The 20,814-nt window shown below is 44.8% G+C and overlaps 1 protein-coding gene across 1 annotated transcript; it reads right to left on the bottom strand.

Moving 5' to 3' along the window:
* Nucleotides 1-15,787: 15,787 nt before the first annotated feature.
* Nucleotides 15,788-20,200, bottom strand: LOC120846160 (multidrug resistance-associated protein 1-like). The gene has a single exon (XM_040217842.3). It carries the CDS (start codon nucleotides 20,198-20,200, stop codon nucleotides 15,788-15,790), a length of 4,413 nt encoding a protein of 1,470 aa, XP_040073776.1.
* Nucleotides 20,201-20,814: the final 614 nt, after the last annotated feature.

Below are 20,814 nucleotides of genomic sequence, written 5' to 3'. Positions count from 1 at the left end.
GCAATTAGGTGACACGGAAAAAGAACGCGCTCGAAACTTCATTTCCCCTGCGTGAATACGTTCTCGAATCAAACGGCTTTCTTCTTTGAGGCAAAATGTGTTTATGGCCTGGATTTCACACGGAAAGCATTATACTCTAAAAAATGTCTGTAGGTCTACTTTCACGCACAACACCTCGGAGAGCCAATCACCCCAACTTACGGAGGCAGCTCAGCGAGTGACGATGCCGAAACACATGTTTAGACCAAAAAACGCTGACTGAGTTGTGACATTAAGCAATGCAAAACGTCACGCTTGTATTGCTTAATGTCACAACTCAGACTGCGTTTTTTGGTCTATATGTTTCGGCATCGTCATTCGCTGAGCTGCCTCCGTAAAATACGGTGATTGGCTCTCCGAGTGTTGTGCGGGAAAGTAGACGCACAGACTTTTTTTAGAGTGTAGCTCGAGTGTAATGAAAACATCAGGGCACTTATGCAACCTGTAAGGAGAAACACTACGACAGATGAGGTGTAACGTCGGAGCCCGTAAGGTGTCATTTCGGAGCAGATGGACTGAATGAACGGTACAGGTGCGAGCGCGCACCATAGAGTACGCATAGGCATTTCGCATTATACCGAGTAACACACCAGATGTAAGTTCCATAGCGTTTTGGAATGAATGAGGGTGTATTAAGTAGAGGGCACCTCGTGAACCTGTTAAACAATTAATGTTATTGAACACAAACTAGGACTGTCTCGTGGTAATTGAAGAACGCTTCAAAAATCTTGCGCCCAAGTTTGAAATCCAGAAAAGATCGAAACTGCATGTGTATGCACGAACCGGTCCCTGTCGTTGGTGTGGCTGCCTGAACGTCTTATGCAATGTTACTGGACACAAACTAACACCGCCTTGTGGTCACTGAAGAACACTTCCAAAATCGCGCAGTCAAGTTTTATGCGTTGTAGTTCCACCTAATATAACGCCCGTGGTTTCGCCGGCTTAAAGGTGCCCAAAGAGGTACCTGAGGTCGCCTAAATATGGCGATAACCAACTCTGCCGACTCTAAGCATCCTAGAAATCCATAAATCATGACGATACGCGGCCGATTTCCCTAGTAAAAAAGCAATAAAAGATCGCAACACACCGAGGTCATCTCCGGCGTTGGGAGGAGCATGTTCTGAAGCCAGGACCACTGTCAGCCAATAGCAAGCGAAGGATCCTCGCGCCTCAGAGCGGTGAAATCGCGGAGTGATATCTCGAATGCGCCCGGCTCAAATTGTCCGCAGCCCGGACTATGATTTAACCGAGCCGTCCTGGCTGCCGGAACATTGCTCTACCCATCGCCGGAGATGACCTCGGGGTGTTCCATCTTTGATTGCTTTTCTAATAGAGAAATCGGCAGCGTATCGTTATGATTTATGGATTTCTAGGATGCTTAGAGCCCGCAGAGTGAGTTATTGCCCTATTTAGGCGATCTCAGAAACTAGAAAACTAGATTTATTGGTTTTATCACCCGAGAACCTTTATAACATAATTAGCGAAAACGCTTTGTTTTCATTCTTTTTAATTATCAGCAGTCTCATGTTTATGTTTCTACGTGCCGTCACGGTGTCACGTGCAGTCCTGTATGTCACGTGACGTCACCGTGTCATGTGCCGTCGTGACATCACGCGACTCACGGTGTCACCTGATGTCCTTAAGTCCCGTGGAGTCACTGTGCAATTTGCCATGACAATGCCGCGCCATTCTGTCAGCTGACGACAGGTAACAGGGGACGCGATGCGCGGAGTGACGTCAGAGTCGTGTCGAGCTGCGTGACGTCAGCGGTGTGACATCAATGTGGAATCTTTTGGCGGAGTGCCGAAGATGGCCCCCGTCGATATGGAGCGCGGTCGACGGCGCGAAACCGACAAAGTGTCTTCCTTACTGCTACCTCTGTAATATCGCTGTAAAAATGTATCGGAGGTTTAGCGGCAAAGCGCTGACCTACGGACCCCATTCGACGGGTTAGAATCCCGGCCAAGGTGCCCGCAATTCGACGGAGGCCTAGCACTGAGATTATGGTTATACGTTCAAAGATTTCTAGTTTATCGGAATTAACCCGACCTGTTGTTTTTTTTTTTCGCTGAGGCGTTCCATGCTCCTTTTGTTAGTTGGCTGGTAAAACTCGTAGATCTGAAGTTCTGCTTTACTTTACCTCAGTCCAGAGCGTAGCAAACGCTGCGGGCCGATGGAGTCAAGCACTCACCGCCAAAAGCACATGGTCCCGCATCACACATTTTGTTCTAAACAAGGTGCAATGAACGTGCCGTGGCATTGCGTTTTTAGTTCTGAGTTTGCGGCTTTTGTCTTTGATTGCGCACTTTACGATGAAACAGAGTTGTTGGATTTCTGGAAAGGTATATAAAAAAACATGTTTACGCGAGATAATAGATCATAGGCACGCGTAGTTTAAGAAAAAAATATGGCAGTTATAATTAACAATGGTCTTATGTTTATAATCGTCAACTACCTTAATACTCGCCGCGTCGTTACTTTTTTACCTTGAGATAAAAAAGAAATGCCCCAACTCACCTGGAACTTTTTATTTTTATTCTTACGTTTCTGTCGTTAATTTCTCGCCTTGATATAAAAAAGAGTTGCCCCGACTGAACTGGAACTTTTTATATTTATTGTTACGTTTCTATTGAGGAAAATTTGATTTTATGTTGTCACAGAACGTATTCATTATTTGCATTCTGTATTGCAATGGTAATGGTGAGCTTTATTTTGTTTTACAGCCGCCTTTGTAATAACACGGCAAAGCTCTGGCCAAGACGGAGCACCTGGCGTTCAGTTGAAACTATAAAGAAACCGTAACCGTGACCCCGAAACCAAAAACCGTTTAGGAACGAAATATTTTTTTCAGTAACCGTAACCGAAACAAAACCGTCATTTGTAGTTTATAAAAAAACCGTAACCGTAAATTATTTACCGGTACCCGATATTAATCGAAAAATAAAAATATTAGTTTTTCTTCAGAATGACCTCGAAGAGGAATGTTGAAATATCGTGGCCATTTGACAGAGTTACCGTCAGAGAGCGGTGCATCTGGTAATACATTTTCGGTAAATCTAAATTTAGGGTTAAGAGTACTTAGTTGGAATCAGTGGTCGAGCTTGTAATAAAAAGTCTATATTTTGAAATCTGCCACACTCCCAGAATCGACACATTTATTCAGTACGTATCGTCTTCAGGGTATTACCTATAAGTTATAATTTTGAGATCCCCATCCAACTCAGTTCTTTCAAAACCACCGATGGTCCTGACCTGCAGTAGCTATATATATATATATATTGCAGCTTAGGACTACTGATTCCAACTGAGTAGTCCCACCCGAACGCTGCGCGTCACCGTTTGGGTGGGACTCGTTTCCTATCATAGTCCCACGCGAACGCTGACGCGGCACTCGTATCCTATCAGCGCCACCCTATCGGAAAGACCAGTTCAAACTGGTACCAGTTTCAAACTTGGTTATTGCTGCAGTTTGACGAGTTTCATAATGGTTGAACTGGTCAAGGTGGTTCGAACTGGTCACACTGGTTGCCCGGTCATGGCGGTTGAACTGGTCATACTGGTTGACTGGTCATGATGGTTGAACTGGGCACACTGGTTCGATAGAAAATATTTTTATATGTTTACGCAACCATTGCGCTTCGGAAATATTTTACACAAATGTAGACACAATACGCCTCTACAAGCATCAGCTGAACATAGAATGAGTGCATACACATAAACGGCATATATAAACATCAATACAACATCACACTAACCTGATCATTACTACCGAGCTCTGCGTTTCCGTCGTTTATACTGGTGGTTTGGAACGTACTGAATTTCTCGGTGACCACCTAAGCAATAAAAAATATTCCCAGCATGCTGATTTTTTTCTAGCAATGTCATACCTCTCAGAGTATTTTAAACGGCTCAGGGGATTAACGTCTTAGTAAAAAGTAAACGCTGGATCATGCCGTAATTATTTGAAAGCCAATAAATCAAAGTGAGAAAGAGGGGTCAAACTGGTAACCAGTTTGGTCAATCTGGTTACCAGTTCGACCAGTTCGGCCAGTCTGGTGACCAGTTCGGCGTCTGGTGACCAGTTTTCCCAGTCCGCTGACCAGTTCGGCCAATCTGGTGACCAGTTTGGCCAATCTGGTGACCAGTTTGGCCAATCTGGTGACCAGTTCTGCCAATCTGGTGACCAGTTCGGTCAATCTGGTGACCAGTCAGGCCAATCTGGTGACCACATAGAAGGCAGTCTGGTGACCAGTTAGATCAATATGGTTACCAGTTAGACCAGTCTGGCTACCAGTTGCACCGGCTTGATTTTCTGTTAGACCAGTCTGACCAGCAAAATACCAGTTTGACCAGTCTAAATACCAGTCTGACCAGTTAGATTTTCAAACTGGTCTTTTCAAAAGGGCAGTGCAAGCCTCCGGGACATGACGTCATATCACGTTACGCGCAGGCTTGAAATCTATCTAGGAGGTTTTGAAAAAGCGCGCTAAGGGTGGAAATAGGTTCACTTCGAAAGAGGCGTCAGGGCGTGACGTGTAGTGACGCGTACGTTGTTGTCAGCACGTAACCAAAAGCTTTGGACCAACCTCAAATCGGCTCACGGCCTGCTCCCGCCGCGGCCTTTTTGGGGTAGGTAAGAAATCGAAAGTTATCGCGTGCGTCTGATGTCGGTGCTGGGGAATACGCTAAACTTGATAGATTTCACCGTGAATTTTGCTTCGAGGCAAAGAAAAATTGTTGTGTGTAGGTTTATACAGCCGGAAGTTAGTCTGCCTGAGTGGGCGTCTGGAGTCTCAGCTGTAGATTAGCAATTTAGCCAGTACCGTACAACCGCTAACCTGGGGTCTTTAACGTGCACCAGCAGTGATACACGACCGCACACCCGTACGATGCTCATCCAGATCAAAACGGGCAGGGGTGGGGATTGAACCCAGAATATCTGGGTTCTGTAGCGTGAGATTTCGCTCCACGTGCTCCGACCTGATGTGCGCTAGCACACTCGGCCACCGATCCCCATTGCTTTAAGGTAATAGGGAGTTTTCGTACACCGCGTTTCCCCCTCCGCTAAGCCCTCCGCAACGAAGAAGCAGCTACCGCGCCTGCGCGCAGATAGCCTTTACTGTAGAGATTCGAGTATAGTAGCGGGTTGCGGAGAGCCTTGCGGGACGGCGAAAACGGTCTGCAGAAACTCCCTAATGAAGGTAGTTCTGAGTTGTAGTTGTTTTCTCCGCTTGCGCACAAGCGCAATCGCATCTTTCCTCATCGAATTTAAGTTATCAGTTTTGGTAGTTTTTTCCTACAAGACGTTCGTGCAACGTCATTTCTGCTTCGTTTAACATCAGCCATGCAGTGGTCACGATACTTGTTAACAGCAATCACTTTTTTTGGTTGATTGGCTTTAATCGGGCTTTGATTTTACATAGAACGAGTGCTCTATAAATAATGTTCAAAGTGCCTGTCCTTCATGGCACTGCACATAAATAATCGACTTTTTTATACTGTAGGAACCACGTGTTCCCCGTATCTCTATATAGGCCTAGCACAGGCGGGCCGTGGGGACAGCTATGGTGGCAGCTTCCCGGATACGAGGGGAACCCTCATTCTTCGAAAAGGGTGATTTTTGTTTTGCCCTTTTTAGGTTAATGTGCCTCTGGCGCACCCTTGGGAATGATTGTGGACGCGACCCGTTTGCGGACTAAGCCACACATCTACCCAGGGCGCGTCAATTTCCCGTAGGCTGGATAAGCCGGCCGCGAACGGTGGCCGAGCCTCTCTCGTTGGGGGAGGCTCTGGTCTCGAAGCCTCCCCCAACGAGCTTCCCCCTTTCCACGAATCTGCCTAGTACGATAGCGTGGGCCTCCTTCAGGTGAATCTGCCTGATACGACAGCGCCGACATTTTTCCGGTAACCGAAACCGTAAAAATTAAAACCGCAAAAAACCGGAACGAAACCTATATCAATAGGAAACTGTAACCGTAACCGAAACGTTAATGTTTTTCTTTCAAAGTCTCATCTCACCCCTGGGGTGGTTTCGATCAAAACTTGTACAAACTCTTAACTGTCTTTTTCTCTACTGACGGCTAGCTCCAGTGGTTAGCTCAGTTGGTTGATTGCTTCGCCAGTCTTGGAGATGTCCCGGTATATGGCAGCGACTAGTCACTGCCAGGACTAGTCGCTGGCGCTTGTATCCTTTACTACAGCCCACGTTGAGAAGGTGAGGCAGATTTATATATATGCCATGAACGAGCAGGGCTTACCCAACAAACTACCAAGGAATGCAACAGAAGGGATTAGATAATATCGGTAAATATCTAAGAGAAATCGGACTGATTCTATCACCTGAAAAGACCAGATACGCGATCTTCGCCTAGAAGGCACCTGCCAATGTAAAACTAAAATTCTACGGGAAAGCACTTGAAAACAGACGACCGTCAGACACTAGAAATAATGACCGACGCCAGTGATGCAAAACTATCAAAAAATGGAATCTCGATAGCGTCGCAAGCTGTCAATAGTTAACTATCGATAGTGTTATCAATAGTCGGCTATCAATAGTTAGGTTTTAGTCATCCATTGATACTATCGAAAGTCATCTTTCAGAAAATTATCGAGTGTTAGGAAAATTGAAACACTACCCAAAAAGAAAATGACGACGGATGTGTACGGGCAGGCAACGCGTGGTTTAGGGAAAACCACACGTTGTCTGCCAGTTCACAGGAAAAACATGAAATTGAGAGGAAACATAACACAGAGTTGCATTCTCGTACAATTAATTTGGAGGTGAAACAGATATGGCGGTTTGTTGGTTTTCCGGCGGATACATTTTGTATAATCATGGGGTTCAGATATCCGGCTTCACACTTTAGTATGCCCGCATTTGTAAAAATATTAAGTATATTCAGTATTATTTGGGTGTCTTGGAGCTAGGGAGAACACTCGTTGAAGATATTTGGCATTAGGGTTTTCACTTTTATCCTTTCGTCCTTCTTTCTTGTTCTCGAAAGTGCCTGTTCGTCCTCACTCCGAACGCTCAACGATCAAACCATCTGAGCCGAATTTCCGAGATGCCGACTCCCACTAGATAGGGAACTGCGCGTGACCTTGTCGAGTCAGTCTAGCTCTCGCTTGCTGTTACGCCGACAAATCGCCGCCCGCTAGTCTCGATGGTCGTTCATTTTGTTTGGCACAAATTCTCCCCATTAAACTTCCAGTTTCAAATGGGAATTTCATCGCTTCTGCTCCTGTCATTTCTGAAAAACGAAAAAAAACCCCCCAAAAAAACATGAAATTGAAAGGGAACATACCATAGTTCGTTGAATTGTCGTACAAATAATATTAGAGGTTAAACAGAAATGGCGGTTTGTTAGTTTTCCTGCGCACACATTTTGTATGTTCATGGGTTTCAGATATCAGACGTCACACTTCGGTATGCCCTAAATTGCAAAAAAAATAAATATTCAGTATATGCCGTATTTAGTTGTGTTCGCCTTGGAGCTAATGAAAACACTGAAGACATCTGGCATCATGGGTCTCCCAAGTTTGCTTCACGCTTGTGCTTCTTTTATTATTCAATCGACAGATATTCATTTTCATAGCTTTGACAATCTCTATTAGAAAAAAGACCGTTTAAGACGGGACTTATCACTGCTAACCTTGTTGCCACAACATACTTCATATCATTGAATTACAGAATATGAATTATAATTCCTTAGTACGGGACACGTTGTGGCAACAAATTTAGCATGCATGCGTCCCGTACACAACTATGATGGTACAGGCGCTGTTTGCTGCTAGCTAGGGGAGGTGAGCCATCAGGTTAAAAAAGGGCATACGTTCTATTGGAAACCATGCCAGCAGATGTTCTATTTTTGCATGTGATTGCACACTCACCATTTTTCACAAGGTGTCCCCTCAAAAACTGTTGTGCTTTTTTTTTTGTTACGGCAAAAACAAACTGTGCATTGCCGAACACTCAGGTTGCACCCAAATTTAGCGCAAGCAGTCTGGAATCTGGATCAACTGACATGTTTCAGAGCTTGTCTTTATTTGATTCAAACCTTATAAGCGAATTTCAGAAATTTTTATGTAAAGAAATGACTACCCACGAATACATGGAGATCAATGGCATGAGCTTACAGCAACGGGCCTTACTTTCCCAATGAAACTTTTCGAAAGTCAGTCATAACTTTTAAATAAGATGGCAAGTTCTGATACACTGGCATCTGGTTTGAACTGCTAGCGCTACATTTGAGCGGAGACTGAGAGTTTGGCGATGCATAGTTTATTTGTGTGGTGAAAAACCCTGTAAATAGTTTTAGGCGACACGCTGCATCATTTGACAGGTTTTGTGAGTCCAGTTATAAACAGAACTGGACTTACAAGTTACACGTAGCAAATTTTGGGATGGGCTGGCGGACCTTCTTGTTAATTTTATCAATACTTCCTTGAGAACAAGATACGTGCCTGGATCTTTTAAAGTGGATAGAGTGTAAATCTGCTCCCTAAGAACGTCGAAGCGTTACCCGAGCATCGCGCGTGGCGTCCGATTACTTTGCTCAGCGCCGATTATAAGATTCTTGCAACAGTTTTAGCTAGACGACTTCGCGACATTTTGCCTTTGATAACGAGCCCCTTTCAGAATTGCAGTATCCCAAGACGTACGATTTTTTTCTTCTTTGGCATTGACGCGTAACTTGTTCGCGTATGCTACTCCTCGGCAGTTGGATGGCGCTTTAATATCTGTCAATCAAGCAAAAGCTTTTGATAAGGAAGAACACCTTTTTTATACAGTGTCTTAGCGAAATTTTTATTTTTTCGGTCGTTTATAGATTTGATTGAGGGTTTATAGATGGGGTATGGCGTCTAGCGAACTTATTGTTAATAGTTATCAGACGACAGCTCTCTCAGTTACCAGGGGGGTAAGTCAGGGCTACCCTTTGTCTCCTTTGGATTTTCTAATTAGTATTGACCGGTTGTTAGGTAAAATTCACGAGAGGGAACTCGTCCGAGGATCTTCCTGGACGGGGCACTGTGTGTGTTTCTGCCTATGCGAATGGCGTGTCTTTTTTTGTTTTTGCGTGACTCTGCCAGCTTTCTGGCTGCGAAGCATATTTTCGCCCCGCACATTTTGGGGCGCTATTGAATTGCGACAAAAGTAAGGCGCACCAGAATGCATTTTTTTTCGGTGGAATCGATTGGTATTGTCTTTGTTTCAACTGTACGTGTTCTTGGGGTACCTTTCTCGAGGAATGGCGTAGCACCCTCTGGCCTGGGAAGAAATCTCCCACCACGCGAGGAGTCAGGTGCAGCTCGATTCTGTGTTTAAGCGTTCCTTGAAAAATAAAGCTTTTTTTTTTTTTTTTTTTTTTTTTTATGAGGAGTGTACTATGCGCGAAGCTGTGGTCTCTAGCTAAACTCGCACTGCAGCTCCAGTTTTGACGCGTAGAATGACATCTCTCATCTTTTTTGGGGACAGAAAAACTGAACTTATGGCCTGGTCGGCACCACGCCTATACCACGATCCAGTGATGACTGGAGCATTCTGTGCGTACCACCATCTCAGCGATTGTTGGCTTTAAAAGGTGGGCTCAATCTTTTGAACGACATGGAGTAAGTTGTTCGCCCCCTTATATTGTATTGGCTGAATTACCTGCGCCGAACTCTCGTCTCCTGGGGACTTGGCAACCTAGCTGTGGCCTACGGTGGGGACTCCCTCTCTGTATTATGTCTCTGTCGTCGCGATACAGCGTCGGGTGACTGAAGAGTTGCCCACCGTAAGCGCTCAGGAGAGTCCTGTATCGCGAATGTGCGAGGCACTTTGTGAGGCTGACGTGTCTGTCCGACACCAAGCGCGGAGTTCCCAGGTAGTTTGAATGACATGTTAACCGCAGACGTGCCAGTGGACGCCACCGACACTGGCTGGAAGTATTGGGGGGGGGGGGGGGGGTGCTTCCCACCGGAGACAGGTTGTCACATTGAAGCGTTATCGGGACAGACATCTGCCCCAACTGTACTTGCCCAGAGACAAACGAGCATGATTTCACCACTTGTGTAGTTGTGCGCACATTCTGTACTCTTGTGTCTCAAGTGTTTGAGATGCGCGTTCATTCCAAAAGTCGTACACTCAATCGCTTTGAGAAACTGGTACTGATATTAGCACGTCAGGTCTTGCGGAAGAATAGATGTAGGGCCAGCATTCAGCGTCGTCGTTTTAGCCCAATGATCCCCATGCTTCGAATGTTGCGCGAGAGAATACTGGACCACTTGGAGAGCAGGAGTTGCTGCGACAATGGCATTCTCGGTTTTTCATACTGAGTAGAAGCAGGGTGATACTGCGCCACACATCCGTGTTTAGATAAGTACAAGCTAGGGTCTGTGCGTGTGTCCTGCGCGCCTCAACTAGTATATATATGTAAATTAACTTTTATTTATCAATTGGAAGTTTAAAGAGTGAAGCACCGCCTGGTGGCGTTTGCGAAAAAAAAGAATCCATAGTATATTTTATGGGAACCTGTACACAACCACATTTAATATGGTAATAATGCAAATAATGCAAAGGTACAAGCGAGGTGGACAAGAATAACGATAATAACCCCTAGAAAAAAAAAAAAAAAAAAAAAACAACAACAACAAGGGCGTCAAAAAACAAACAGAAATCTCTAAACGCAGCCAGGTGACCGGTGAGCGACTGAAAAATTCGTCTGGCCCTGGTATTGAACCATGGACCTCTCCATTTTCCAAGTGGTTCTTCTCCATTCTCAAGGGGTTATCCATTTTGAGGTCCTTGCTGAGCTGCAAACTTTATATTTTTGTTGTTGATTTTTGCTACTGCTATTTGTGCAGGCGGAGGTTTGTCAAACAACACCTTGGTTGCTTTTTTTGTTATGCCTTCTACCTCCGAATTAGAGAAAAAGAGTTTGAGTTTGAGTTTGTCTTTGAGAGTTCTACGTAACGAGTTACAAGTGACTGGTTACTTGTAATCAAGTACATTGGAATTTACCTCTTTAATGCTTCAATTAAGTTTTTTCTGCGGTTACGTTAACTGTAATTCAATTACTATTTGTATATAATCAATTACAAGTAGTCCATTACATGTTCCCGAAAGAGCTAAAATTATTAAGTTGAGTTTTTGTTTGTAAAAAAAATCGCTCCGTCTGCCCGTCTACGTCACTCCTCTATACTCCGTTCACCCTTAAATTGAGACTAGAAAAATAGCGAGCGAAGTCGCATCATGTGAATCAAGTACGCGTAGATACTGCGGCGTCCACGCGGAATGAATCGCCGCACGTCACATTATTCACGCGAAGTTTTGTGGTGTAACGAGCCTCAGTAATTTCGCTGACGCCGCTCAAGCAGTCAGACATCGCCAGGAAGACGTAGAATCAACCATTCGAACGCGAAAAAGGGCAGGGGGACTCCCACCGGCGCCGACAACATCGTTTGTTTATGGGCGCCGGCGAGCTTCTCCACCACGCGCCCGCCGCGCATGCGCGGCGCCGGTGGCGTCCGCTAGGGGCGCTCCGGTTTGTTTGTAAATATGAGTTGGTGGCCGCAACCTCGGCCGCAGTGAAACGTGACCGTCCCCGCCTGTACACCGCAGACGAACTAAGGGAGAGGAAGAACGCAGCAAAACGAGCGAAGTCGCAGGCAGCGAAATCCACCATAGTTGCCAAGTCTCCGAATACACGGCGGCCGAAAGGAACAGCGGCGCAACGCGCTAAAAAACAGAACGAAGCCATTGGAAATGGACATGAATGCTTACGCATTTACAATTCATAAGAAGTGCTGAGGTGTCCTCGAAATTGTTTTTCCAGTTTTCTGACTGTTCTTTTTTTTTTTTTTTTTTTTTTTACGAGGTACACCTGCTCGATTGAGGTACGCGGTGAATTACTTGTGTAGAAATATTGAGACTTAAAAAAAGAAAAGAAAAAAAAAAGTCGCGCGCACAAAAGCTACACCGATTGGCGGCCCGCTTCTGAGTGACGGTCTCATCAACCATCGCGTTCTGGGCCGCTCTTCGCTGTATTGCCACTTTTGAAAACACTTGTGTTTTCAAAAGTTTAAAAAAAAAATATCGCTCAAAGCTGCGCGCTGCGTCCACCTGTGCAGTTGCACGATTGCAGTTCTGCGCCATTTTATTTATATATTTTACTTACGACGTATGTACCTATAGGTCGCCTGTTGGGAAATATTTTAGCGGGTCTCTGAAATACGCGATGAAAAACGGAAACACGTCACTGTTATTAACACTCGCAATTTATTTCAAAAGGGCGTTCTATACTCTCTGACCGCCCCAACAAAAATAAAAAAGTACATACACTTAACAGAATATCATGTATAAGGTGGCTTCGAAATTCGCGGCTTTATATGTTCAAATATTAGGATAAAATACACGGAGAACTCGGCAGTGGCGGCCAGTGAATGCCGCCTATTCAATGTAACACTCGGAGTCGATAGCCCGTGGGCGTCTTAACAAATGACAAGAAACATGCAAGAGCGACGAGCAAGCCGCCGCGTTAATGATGTGTGGATAGCGAGACTAGAAAACCTGCAAATACACGGTGGCAGTAATGGCGGAGAAGGCAACTTACATAGCGTACAAACCACGGCGGCCTCGTGGCCTTACCGCGCATGCGTCCCATGCCGTTTGACAAAGTCAAAGGTGGGTGTTTTACGGGTACAAACAACAAATTCAGAACATCTGGCACACCCTAGCGCAGGACTGGCGGTTGATTTCGACCACCTGAGGATCTTTTGACGTGAAACCGAACCTTTGGTTACACAGCGTCTTCTAAGCATTCATCAGATTGCGGGCACCTCGGTGGGGATTTGAACCCTGTATACCTGCAGGGATCCGTAGTACGGCGATTTACCTTCAAGCCACTAAAGCGGCTAATCCACGCCTTAAAAAAAAAAAAAAAAAAAAAAAAAAAAGAACGCCAGGTTTTTTTTTTTAAATATGTTTTTAATAGGTAGACACACGAGCGGATTAGCCAATCAGATTTTATTAGGGCCGATAGCACACATGCAGAGTTCGTTCGATAAGACAGTAGTGCAATAATAACAGAAACACGCGGACGAAAATTCAGACCTATGTGCAAGGCAGAAAAAACAAAATCGAAACATCAAGAGAATAAAACTCAGTCAGGACATGCTGTGAGGGCTTTCATTTACAAAAACGTCCTGAATACACAAAACAGTTACAAAACAACTAGTAAAAGAATAAACACAACAAAATTTTTCTTTTCTTAAAATGGTGTAACTTAAGCGCACAATGATGATAACAATGAAGGGAGACACTACACACAGAAAAAAGAAACATTCAGATATTCAGTTGCTTTATAAAAACATGTGAAAGGCGATACAATAGGGGGAAGTGCATTGAAGTTGCATGAACTGTATGGGGAAAGGGGGGGGGGCAGCTCAAAGTAGCACGACATGTAAAAGGCACGCGCAAAATTGTTCCAATATAACGAAGGAGACTAAACAACAAACATTGGGACATGCAAAACAACAAGATCAAAATCAAAACATAATCTTAATTACCCAAATTCCAGACTAACTCTCCAATCACACTCAGGTCCTAATTCAAAGTGGAAAAAATCATGTTTTTAAGATCTAGTAAATCAAATTTATTTGATTTAAATGAGATTTATTTTAGAGTATTTTTATCCCTTGAATCTGAATATCACGTTCGTTTTCCCCGAATATGTAACCAAACGCGAGAAAACTCGAAAAAACTCCGACCAGTCGTGACGTCATACTCAAATGTTTCGGCCGCCAAGCGCGTGTCCCTCGTGTGGGAAACGCGTGCCGTTGCAAGCTTGCCAGGTGTATTCCCTCGCACTGACACCAGTCGTAACGTCTTTTTTGAACATTTTGAAAATTGCAAGAGTGCGCGTGCATAGCTTTGATAAGCGCTGAAGGTGCGTGAGAGCGGATATTCCGAAAACTCTGGATATGACGTCATGCTCCGGGGAGGAGGGGTTTCAACGGTACTTTGAAAATGACTTTCTGCAGCAGCCGTGTCCAAAATTGAAACATAATATAGACGCCTGATCATTGAGGGCAAGTAAAAACGATTTAAGTGATTTTACTTAAATACTGAACCGCGTCAGTTTCCCTTTAGATCACCGTAGTCAGATCGGTCTTCAAATCACAATTTAAATTATCTTAGCTTTTATTCTTCACGCTGGGAACTCGTACGCAAAACAACTTCCAAGAACACAGAAAAAACAAAAACCAAAATCACCAAAATATAATTATATATTTTTTAAAGTCCGTGTGGCGTACAATAATGAACAATGACAACACACGCCAGGAAAGAAACCATTGAGAACAGTTTCATTAAAAAAGAAAACAACCGTATATAGCAAAATAATGGAAGACGCGCTCAACAAGATACGTAGGCGGATCTGGCCGCCGCCAGGTCTCTGCTCGTGCTGGCAAGTGTGTGCATTTACAAGGTTGCCAATGCTACGTTCACGCGCTCGCTGCACACATGCTTGCACACATGGAGCATCAGTGAGGCGCCATGATTGCAATTGTGTATAGAAATGACCCGCAGTGCAGTGTTGCGAGAAAATTGCAGATATCGGGAAAACCAGTTTCAATGAATAAACATACGCAAAATCATTCGACAAAAAAATTGTTTTAGTAGATTGTTTATTTATAGTTTAGGTAATCACTACAATGTCGAAATAGGTTTCAATTCAATTGAACGCATGATAATTAATATTTTGTTTACCATATAGTTTGTCAAAGTATTTCATATTCCTGAAGTGTCGTTCGGGAATGTAAACAGTTTGGTTAATGCCTAATAATGCGCTTTGGGGGATCGCTGGCCGAGTGGGCTGGCTCAGACCAGCTCGGAGTACTGGATGAGCATCGTACCGGCGTGCGATCGCACTACTGCGTGGTGCACGTTAAAGACCCCAGGCTAGTGCTTGCACTGCACTTGCTGAATTGCTCATCTACAGCTGGACAAGTCACCCATTGAGGCAGACTAAGTTCAAGCTGTAGAAACATACCCACAACCCAATTTTGTTTAAATAATACGTTTAGTAAATTATATATTTGAATAATGTGTGCATTAATTTAAAAAAATGGGCTTGGCAATTCAATCATATTTGTAGTTTTCAAACAATACAGTATTTTCTGCGCCACAATTAGTTTATTATAATTTATAAGCAGGCTGTACCCGTTACGATTACGTAACGTATTTTAATATAAAGCGAAGAACAGTACATATTTTAATAAGGTAGAAAGGAATACGAAGTTTCATTTTTTGTATGCAACCCAAACAAACTCGTTTATATCTTATCTAATTACTGGACGTTCAGCTTAGTTCTTTATTAAACAGGACACACAACTATAAATAATATTACTGGGTAAAAAATTCAAAGAACTAAGTGCACCGTCCATCAACATTCACATTTATCTAGTTATTTACGACATATAAAACACAACATACAGCAAGCAACGCAATGACTCAAAAATCATCTAAATATCTACAGCGCATTACAGGAGTGCTTCTATGTCTCCTGGCAATTTGCTGCTCTAAAGCGCCTTTTGCACCTTAAAACGGGGAAGTTGATGCCTGCATTGTTGTTTCTGTAACTTCTGTTGCTTGTAAATTGAGCATCAGGTGGTCGATGGCGGAAGGCTGCGTCATTCGTATGCCCACTTTTACTTTCTACAAATCAACAGGAATTCGGAAGACCGCCATAGCTATGGTGCTACCGCGTGACTATTTGACAAGTGCCCTAGCTAGTCCAACAGGGACACTAGACGCTTTGAGCGCAGACTGCCCGGACTTCTCAACTCTGTGGCAAACAACTCCCGCTTCACGAGCCATGGAGTAGAAGGACGACTTCGTATCAGCTAAGAGCTTAGTGGGGCTACCGACTTCTACAATCCTCCCTTCATCCATCACCACAACACGGTCCGACGTCATAACAGTGTGAATACGATGAGCTATTGTCAAGACAGTACACCCACTCATCATATCTCTCAACGTCTGCTGAACGAGCAAGTCTGTCTCAACGTCCACTGACGCAGTGGCTTCGTCAAGGACAAGTATCTTCGTCTTTCTCAACAGAGCCCTCGCAAGGCAAATCAGCTGCCTCTGACCCACGCTGAGGTTGAGTCCGCCTTTCGCGACTACAAAGTCTAGCCCACCATTTTTCCTGAAGACACCTCCGAGTTGTGATCTGACCAGTGCCGTCCAGAGTTCTGCAGTATCGTGCTGTCCGACAGGATCAAGGTTGAACCGTATGGTACCGTGGAATAGAACCGGGTCCTGTGGTATGACGGCTATGCTGGAACGAAGCTCGTGTAACCCTAAAACGGCAATGTCAACATCATCTATTACAATCTTGCCAGCCGCTGCTTCGATTATGCGGAAAAGACTTAAGGTCATGGTTGATTTGCCGGCACCCGTTCGTCCTAAAATCCCTAATTTCTCACCAGGGCGCACATCGAGGTTGATATTTTTGAGGACCAGGCCCAAGCCGTCCCGGTACCGAGTCGAGTAAGACTTGAAAGACACTGCACCTGACTGTGGCCAGTGTGGGTTTGTAATAAAGTTCGATGTCCATGGCCCTTCGGGGGTCAAACGACTGTACTCGTCTACTCGTTCGGCCGATACCAAATTAGCTTCTAGTTGGTGTAAGAAAAAAACAAAGTAGGTGAACGAAGAGAGAGCACTCATGATGTAAGGCACCAGAAGACCTGCTATTCCCGTGCCGACCATATCGCGGCTAATAACAAGAAGCAACAGCATAAGAAACAGGGCCAGTTCTTTCATCACCGCCGTCCAGACGTCTATCCAGTATTTACAGTGTTTGACGTTCATAGTACAGGCCTGCGTGATGTCGGTTTTCTTGTCATTATCTCGCTCGAAAATGTCCTGAACGCCGTAGCTCCTGACGCTGCTCAAGCCATCTATCGTTTCCGAAAAGTGATTATTAACTGGAGAACGGGTGACGGTCTCCAGCCTCCTCATTTGACGAGATTGGACCACAAATCTGGAACGCAGAACCAGAAAACACACCGCATAAAGAACGACGATCAAAAGGCACATGGAAATGTTTGCGCAAATTAGAAAAATCGATGATACAAAAAGAAACAATAACTCAAGCGCGAAATGTGCTGACCATGGAAGCTGAACATCAAGCTGGTCGATGTCCTTGCCGAAGCGGTTCAATAAGTGTCCAGAGGGGGTGACGTCAAAAAATGACAAAGGCGCTCTCATCACACCGTTGAGCATCGATTGGTGAAGCGACGTGGACGAGGAGAGAGCTACCTTCCACAACATTACGACTGCGAGAAACTTGACAACCGCCTTGAGAGTAAGGAGGAGGATGTAAACCTGTATTCTGTAAGTAGGCCTAGATAGGTCCTGATTTCCATCAAGAAATAGTGAATAACTAGTCCATTCTTTCAGCCAGATGCTTGCGAACACATCAAGTATTGTGCAAACACCGTAACACAAAATAACAAATATAAGTAAAAATCCAGCGTGTTTCATGTAAGTTTCACATACCCGAAGACTTACTGAACCCTCATTTATTGTTTCCCTCTCCACAAGCCTAGCCTTTGGCTTCATTTCCTCGTGTTCACATTTGCTCACTGAATTTGTCGGGGAGTCCTCATTTCCATTAAATTCTTGAACTCTCTTAGAAACGTTCTTTAGCAATCTCGAGAGGGCAGTTCCTTTGTTCTTGAGTTCTTCATAAGTTCCCGACTCAACAACTAATCCTTTCTGCATAACGAAAATATAATCGACTTCATTAAGCACTGCAAGGTTATGGGTGACCAAGATTCTAGTGGTTCTTCTCAGCATTCCTCGTGGGCCAATGAGGTTCCCGAATATGCAAGCGCCAATGTGAGCATCCACTCCACTCAGCGGGTCGTCAAACAGGTAAAGGTCTTTCTTCTGGTAAGCTGCTCTTGCTAAACTGACTCTCTGTTTCTGACCACCACTTAAGGTAACCCCTTTCTCGCCGATTTCAGTCAGGTCTCCATCTGGAAGGACCTCTAAATCTCTTTTGAGGCAACACGCCTCCAGTACCGTCTTGTACAGTTCGGAGTCATACTTACTCGTGAAGATAACATTTTCTCGTATTGTCTTGTTCTGGATCCACGGACACTGAGGAGCATACGCTACACCTTTTACGCAATCCACAGATCCTGAGCAAACTCTGAGATTTCCTAACAGCGCAGAAAGCAAAGACGACTTGCCGGAGGCTACGGGTCCAACGATTGCGATCAATTTTCCGGTTTTGACAACGAGGTTAATGTTTCTCAACGCCGGGATTCCATCCATGGACCAGGAAATCGTTGCATTCATTACTGATACTGCATCACCTTCATCCACTCGTCGACCGACTGAATAGTCGTCTACCTCAGGGGATAGTAAAAACTCTCGAATCCTTGTCATTGAGACGCTCATTTGTACCGCTTTCGAAACAAAGTCTGGAAACACAAGCATTGGCTGCTGCAAATATTCAAATAACGTCAACGACACAAACGCAGTGCTTGCGTCAAGAATGGGACCGCCGCCGATCAACACGTTGGTCACGAAGCTCGCCAAGGTGACCACGGGTGATGAACATGACAGAATAAAGCGACTGAGAGCAGTCAGGTAGGAGAATTTTTTTAGCAGAAGCATCTCATCTAATCGCAAGGAGCTACACTTGGCCATAAAAATGTTTTCCCAACCGAACAGTTTGAGAACTTTGACGCTGCTCAACATCTCTGCTACTGTATTGAGCCGCTTGTCTTTCAGCTTCATTTGATCTATCTGGTACTTGTTTTTAACGCGTACCGTTAGGGCCATTACTGACGTTATAACGAGCATGCCAGCGATGCCAGCGAGGCAAGCCAATCCAAGGTACCGCCAAAGTAGAACTAACGTGATGATGATCAGGGGCACTCCACTGATCACAGTACCAAAAGTGGTACTGAGTTCGAAGATCCGATCGGCATCAACGGATATCAAGTTGACCAGTTCTCCTATTGTGTATTTCCTCTGCGACTCACTAGAAAGCCTAAGTGTCTTTCTATAAATGGCTGCCATCAAGACAGCCTTTACATTTAGGCCCGTAAGACTGAGTGTCCTCTCAATGTGGGTAGCAAGCAGGGCCGACCCAAAGTTGGCGCTCACCATTGTGATGACGTACAAGGTGCCTTTCCAGATGGGATCGTTCCCGATCATGTAGTTCATTAGAAGATGCAATAGAGGAGCAGGGGCGGCTTTCAGTACAGCAAGTAGTGCGGCAAGGATGCACGAAATCACTAAAGGTTTCCAATACGCTCTCCACAACGACTTAAACAGTGAAGGCGGTGGTCGAGATATAACACATGATCCATCTTCCGGTACGTATCCAGATGAACTCAGTTCTCTCCTCCAGAACGTAAACCACTTACTATAGCTTCGGAAAGTCATCATTTCTGGTGGTATGCTGTACAGATCATCAAGTCGAACACGTTGGGATTTCTTCAGTACGAGTGGTGAGAACCATTTAAGAAGGAGAAACGACAAAGGTGGAGCGGTAATGTAGGGTCTTTTCGCGTCTGTTCTGACGTTCGTCCAACAGGAGAGCAGCAGCTGCAAGAAAACCAGAGAGTAAGATGTTGCGAACGCGGTGATTTTAAGCTTTGAGAGGTCAGGCAAGTCACTGTCTGTCCCGAAGATTTCCCGCAAGTGGCGGAAGAACTCGGGCAGCCCGCAGATTGCGGTCGTCAACCAAAAGAAAAACAACAACATCGAAGATCCAATTCCGTTCTTTCGATTGTTCTCCTGAACTTCTAGCGCTACCGCGAAAGTGATGATATGTACAAGGTCTGCCGTCACAGACGCCACCGATGATGCTCCAGCGACGAGTTTGAACATGAAGGAGAATGTGTATGTCAAAGTCAACAGTATACTTGCAATAAATCTGGATAAGCTTAACGGAGTCCAGAGGCAAAGTTCACGATAGTGGGATTGCTTCTTTTTTCGTCGTCCTACAAGCAGCGGGGCAAGACCGAATGGCACCAGGAAAGTCGCCGGCGTGTAGGCAAGGACGGTATTCTCGAAGCATGATGTCAGCCTTGGGTATTCGGAGTTCCACGTATAGTCCCAATCCCACAAGGGCGAATTGCACAAGGGGGTCATCGCTCAGTCATCTGTTGAACAACAGTTGCGGACGATTCCACTCTTTTCAGAGATCACGGTTCACGCTCGCGAAGTTCAGCTATGGTGACTTTGGCGGTTTGAAAATTGTGCATGCAAACTGCACAAACAATAACACACAGGCGCCCAGAGATGCTTTTCAACAAAAGACTGTGCTCGTTTTCAACAGAAGAGCCCCAGCTCGGATTACTGCGCAGCTGGCTTCGGCGAATTTTACGTTTCCACCTGGGCCGAGTATCGTTGTACAACAGCTACATCAATAAACTGCACAGTTTCCGTTTTCAACGATATGCTGTACAGCGATCTTGGGCACAACAGCGCCGGATGTATGTCGCAATGTCAATTAACTCTCGCATTTTTTCTTTACAATAACTTGGGTGTAAACTCTGAGGATGAGGAGCAATGCAGCAGTGAAGGTCAACGAGCTAACGAGATACACTGTTTGGTTTGAGCACGGAACGTTTGTTCATACGTCTACGTACACGTAGATGTAAGATATCTTTTCTTTTGTAGTCGGTTGCACATTTCCGTTGAAAAAGATGTCACTTGCCTGCAATTTCACCTGTAGATAGTCGCTGTAGTGTTGATAGTGCTAC

Source organism: Ixodes scapularis, unplaced genomic scaffold (genome assembly GCF_016920785.2).
Source record: "Ixodes scapularis isolate PalLabHiFi unplaced genomic scaffold, ASM1692078v2 PGA_scaffold0__279_contigs__length_252992795, whole genome shotgun sequence".
Taxonomy (NCBI): domain Eukaryota; kingdom Metazoa; phylum Arthropoda; class Arachnida; order Ixodida; family Ixodidae; genus Ixodes; species Ixodes scapularis.
The sequence above is the reverse complement of the archived record's forward strand: the minus strand, read 5'-3'. Positions and strand labels throughout refer to the sequence as shown.

What these genes read in the sequence shown, in the direction of transcription:
- LOC120846160 (XM_040217842.3), bottom strand. Translation starts at nt 20,200, where the DNA reads ATGACCCCCTTGTGCAATTCGCCCTTGTGGGATTGGGACTATACGTGG.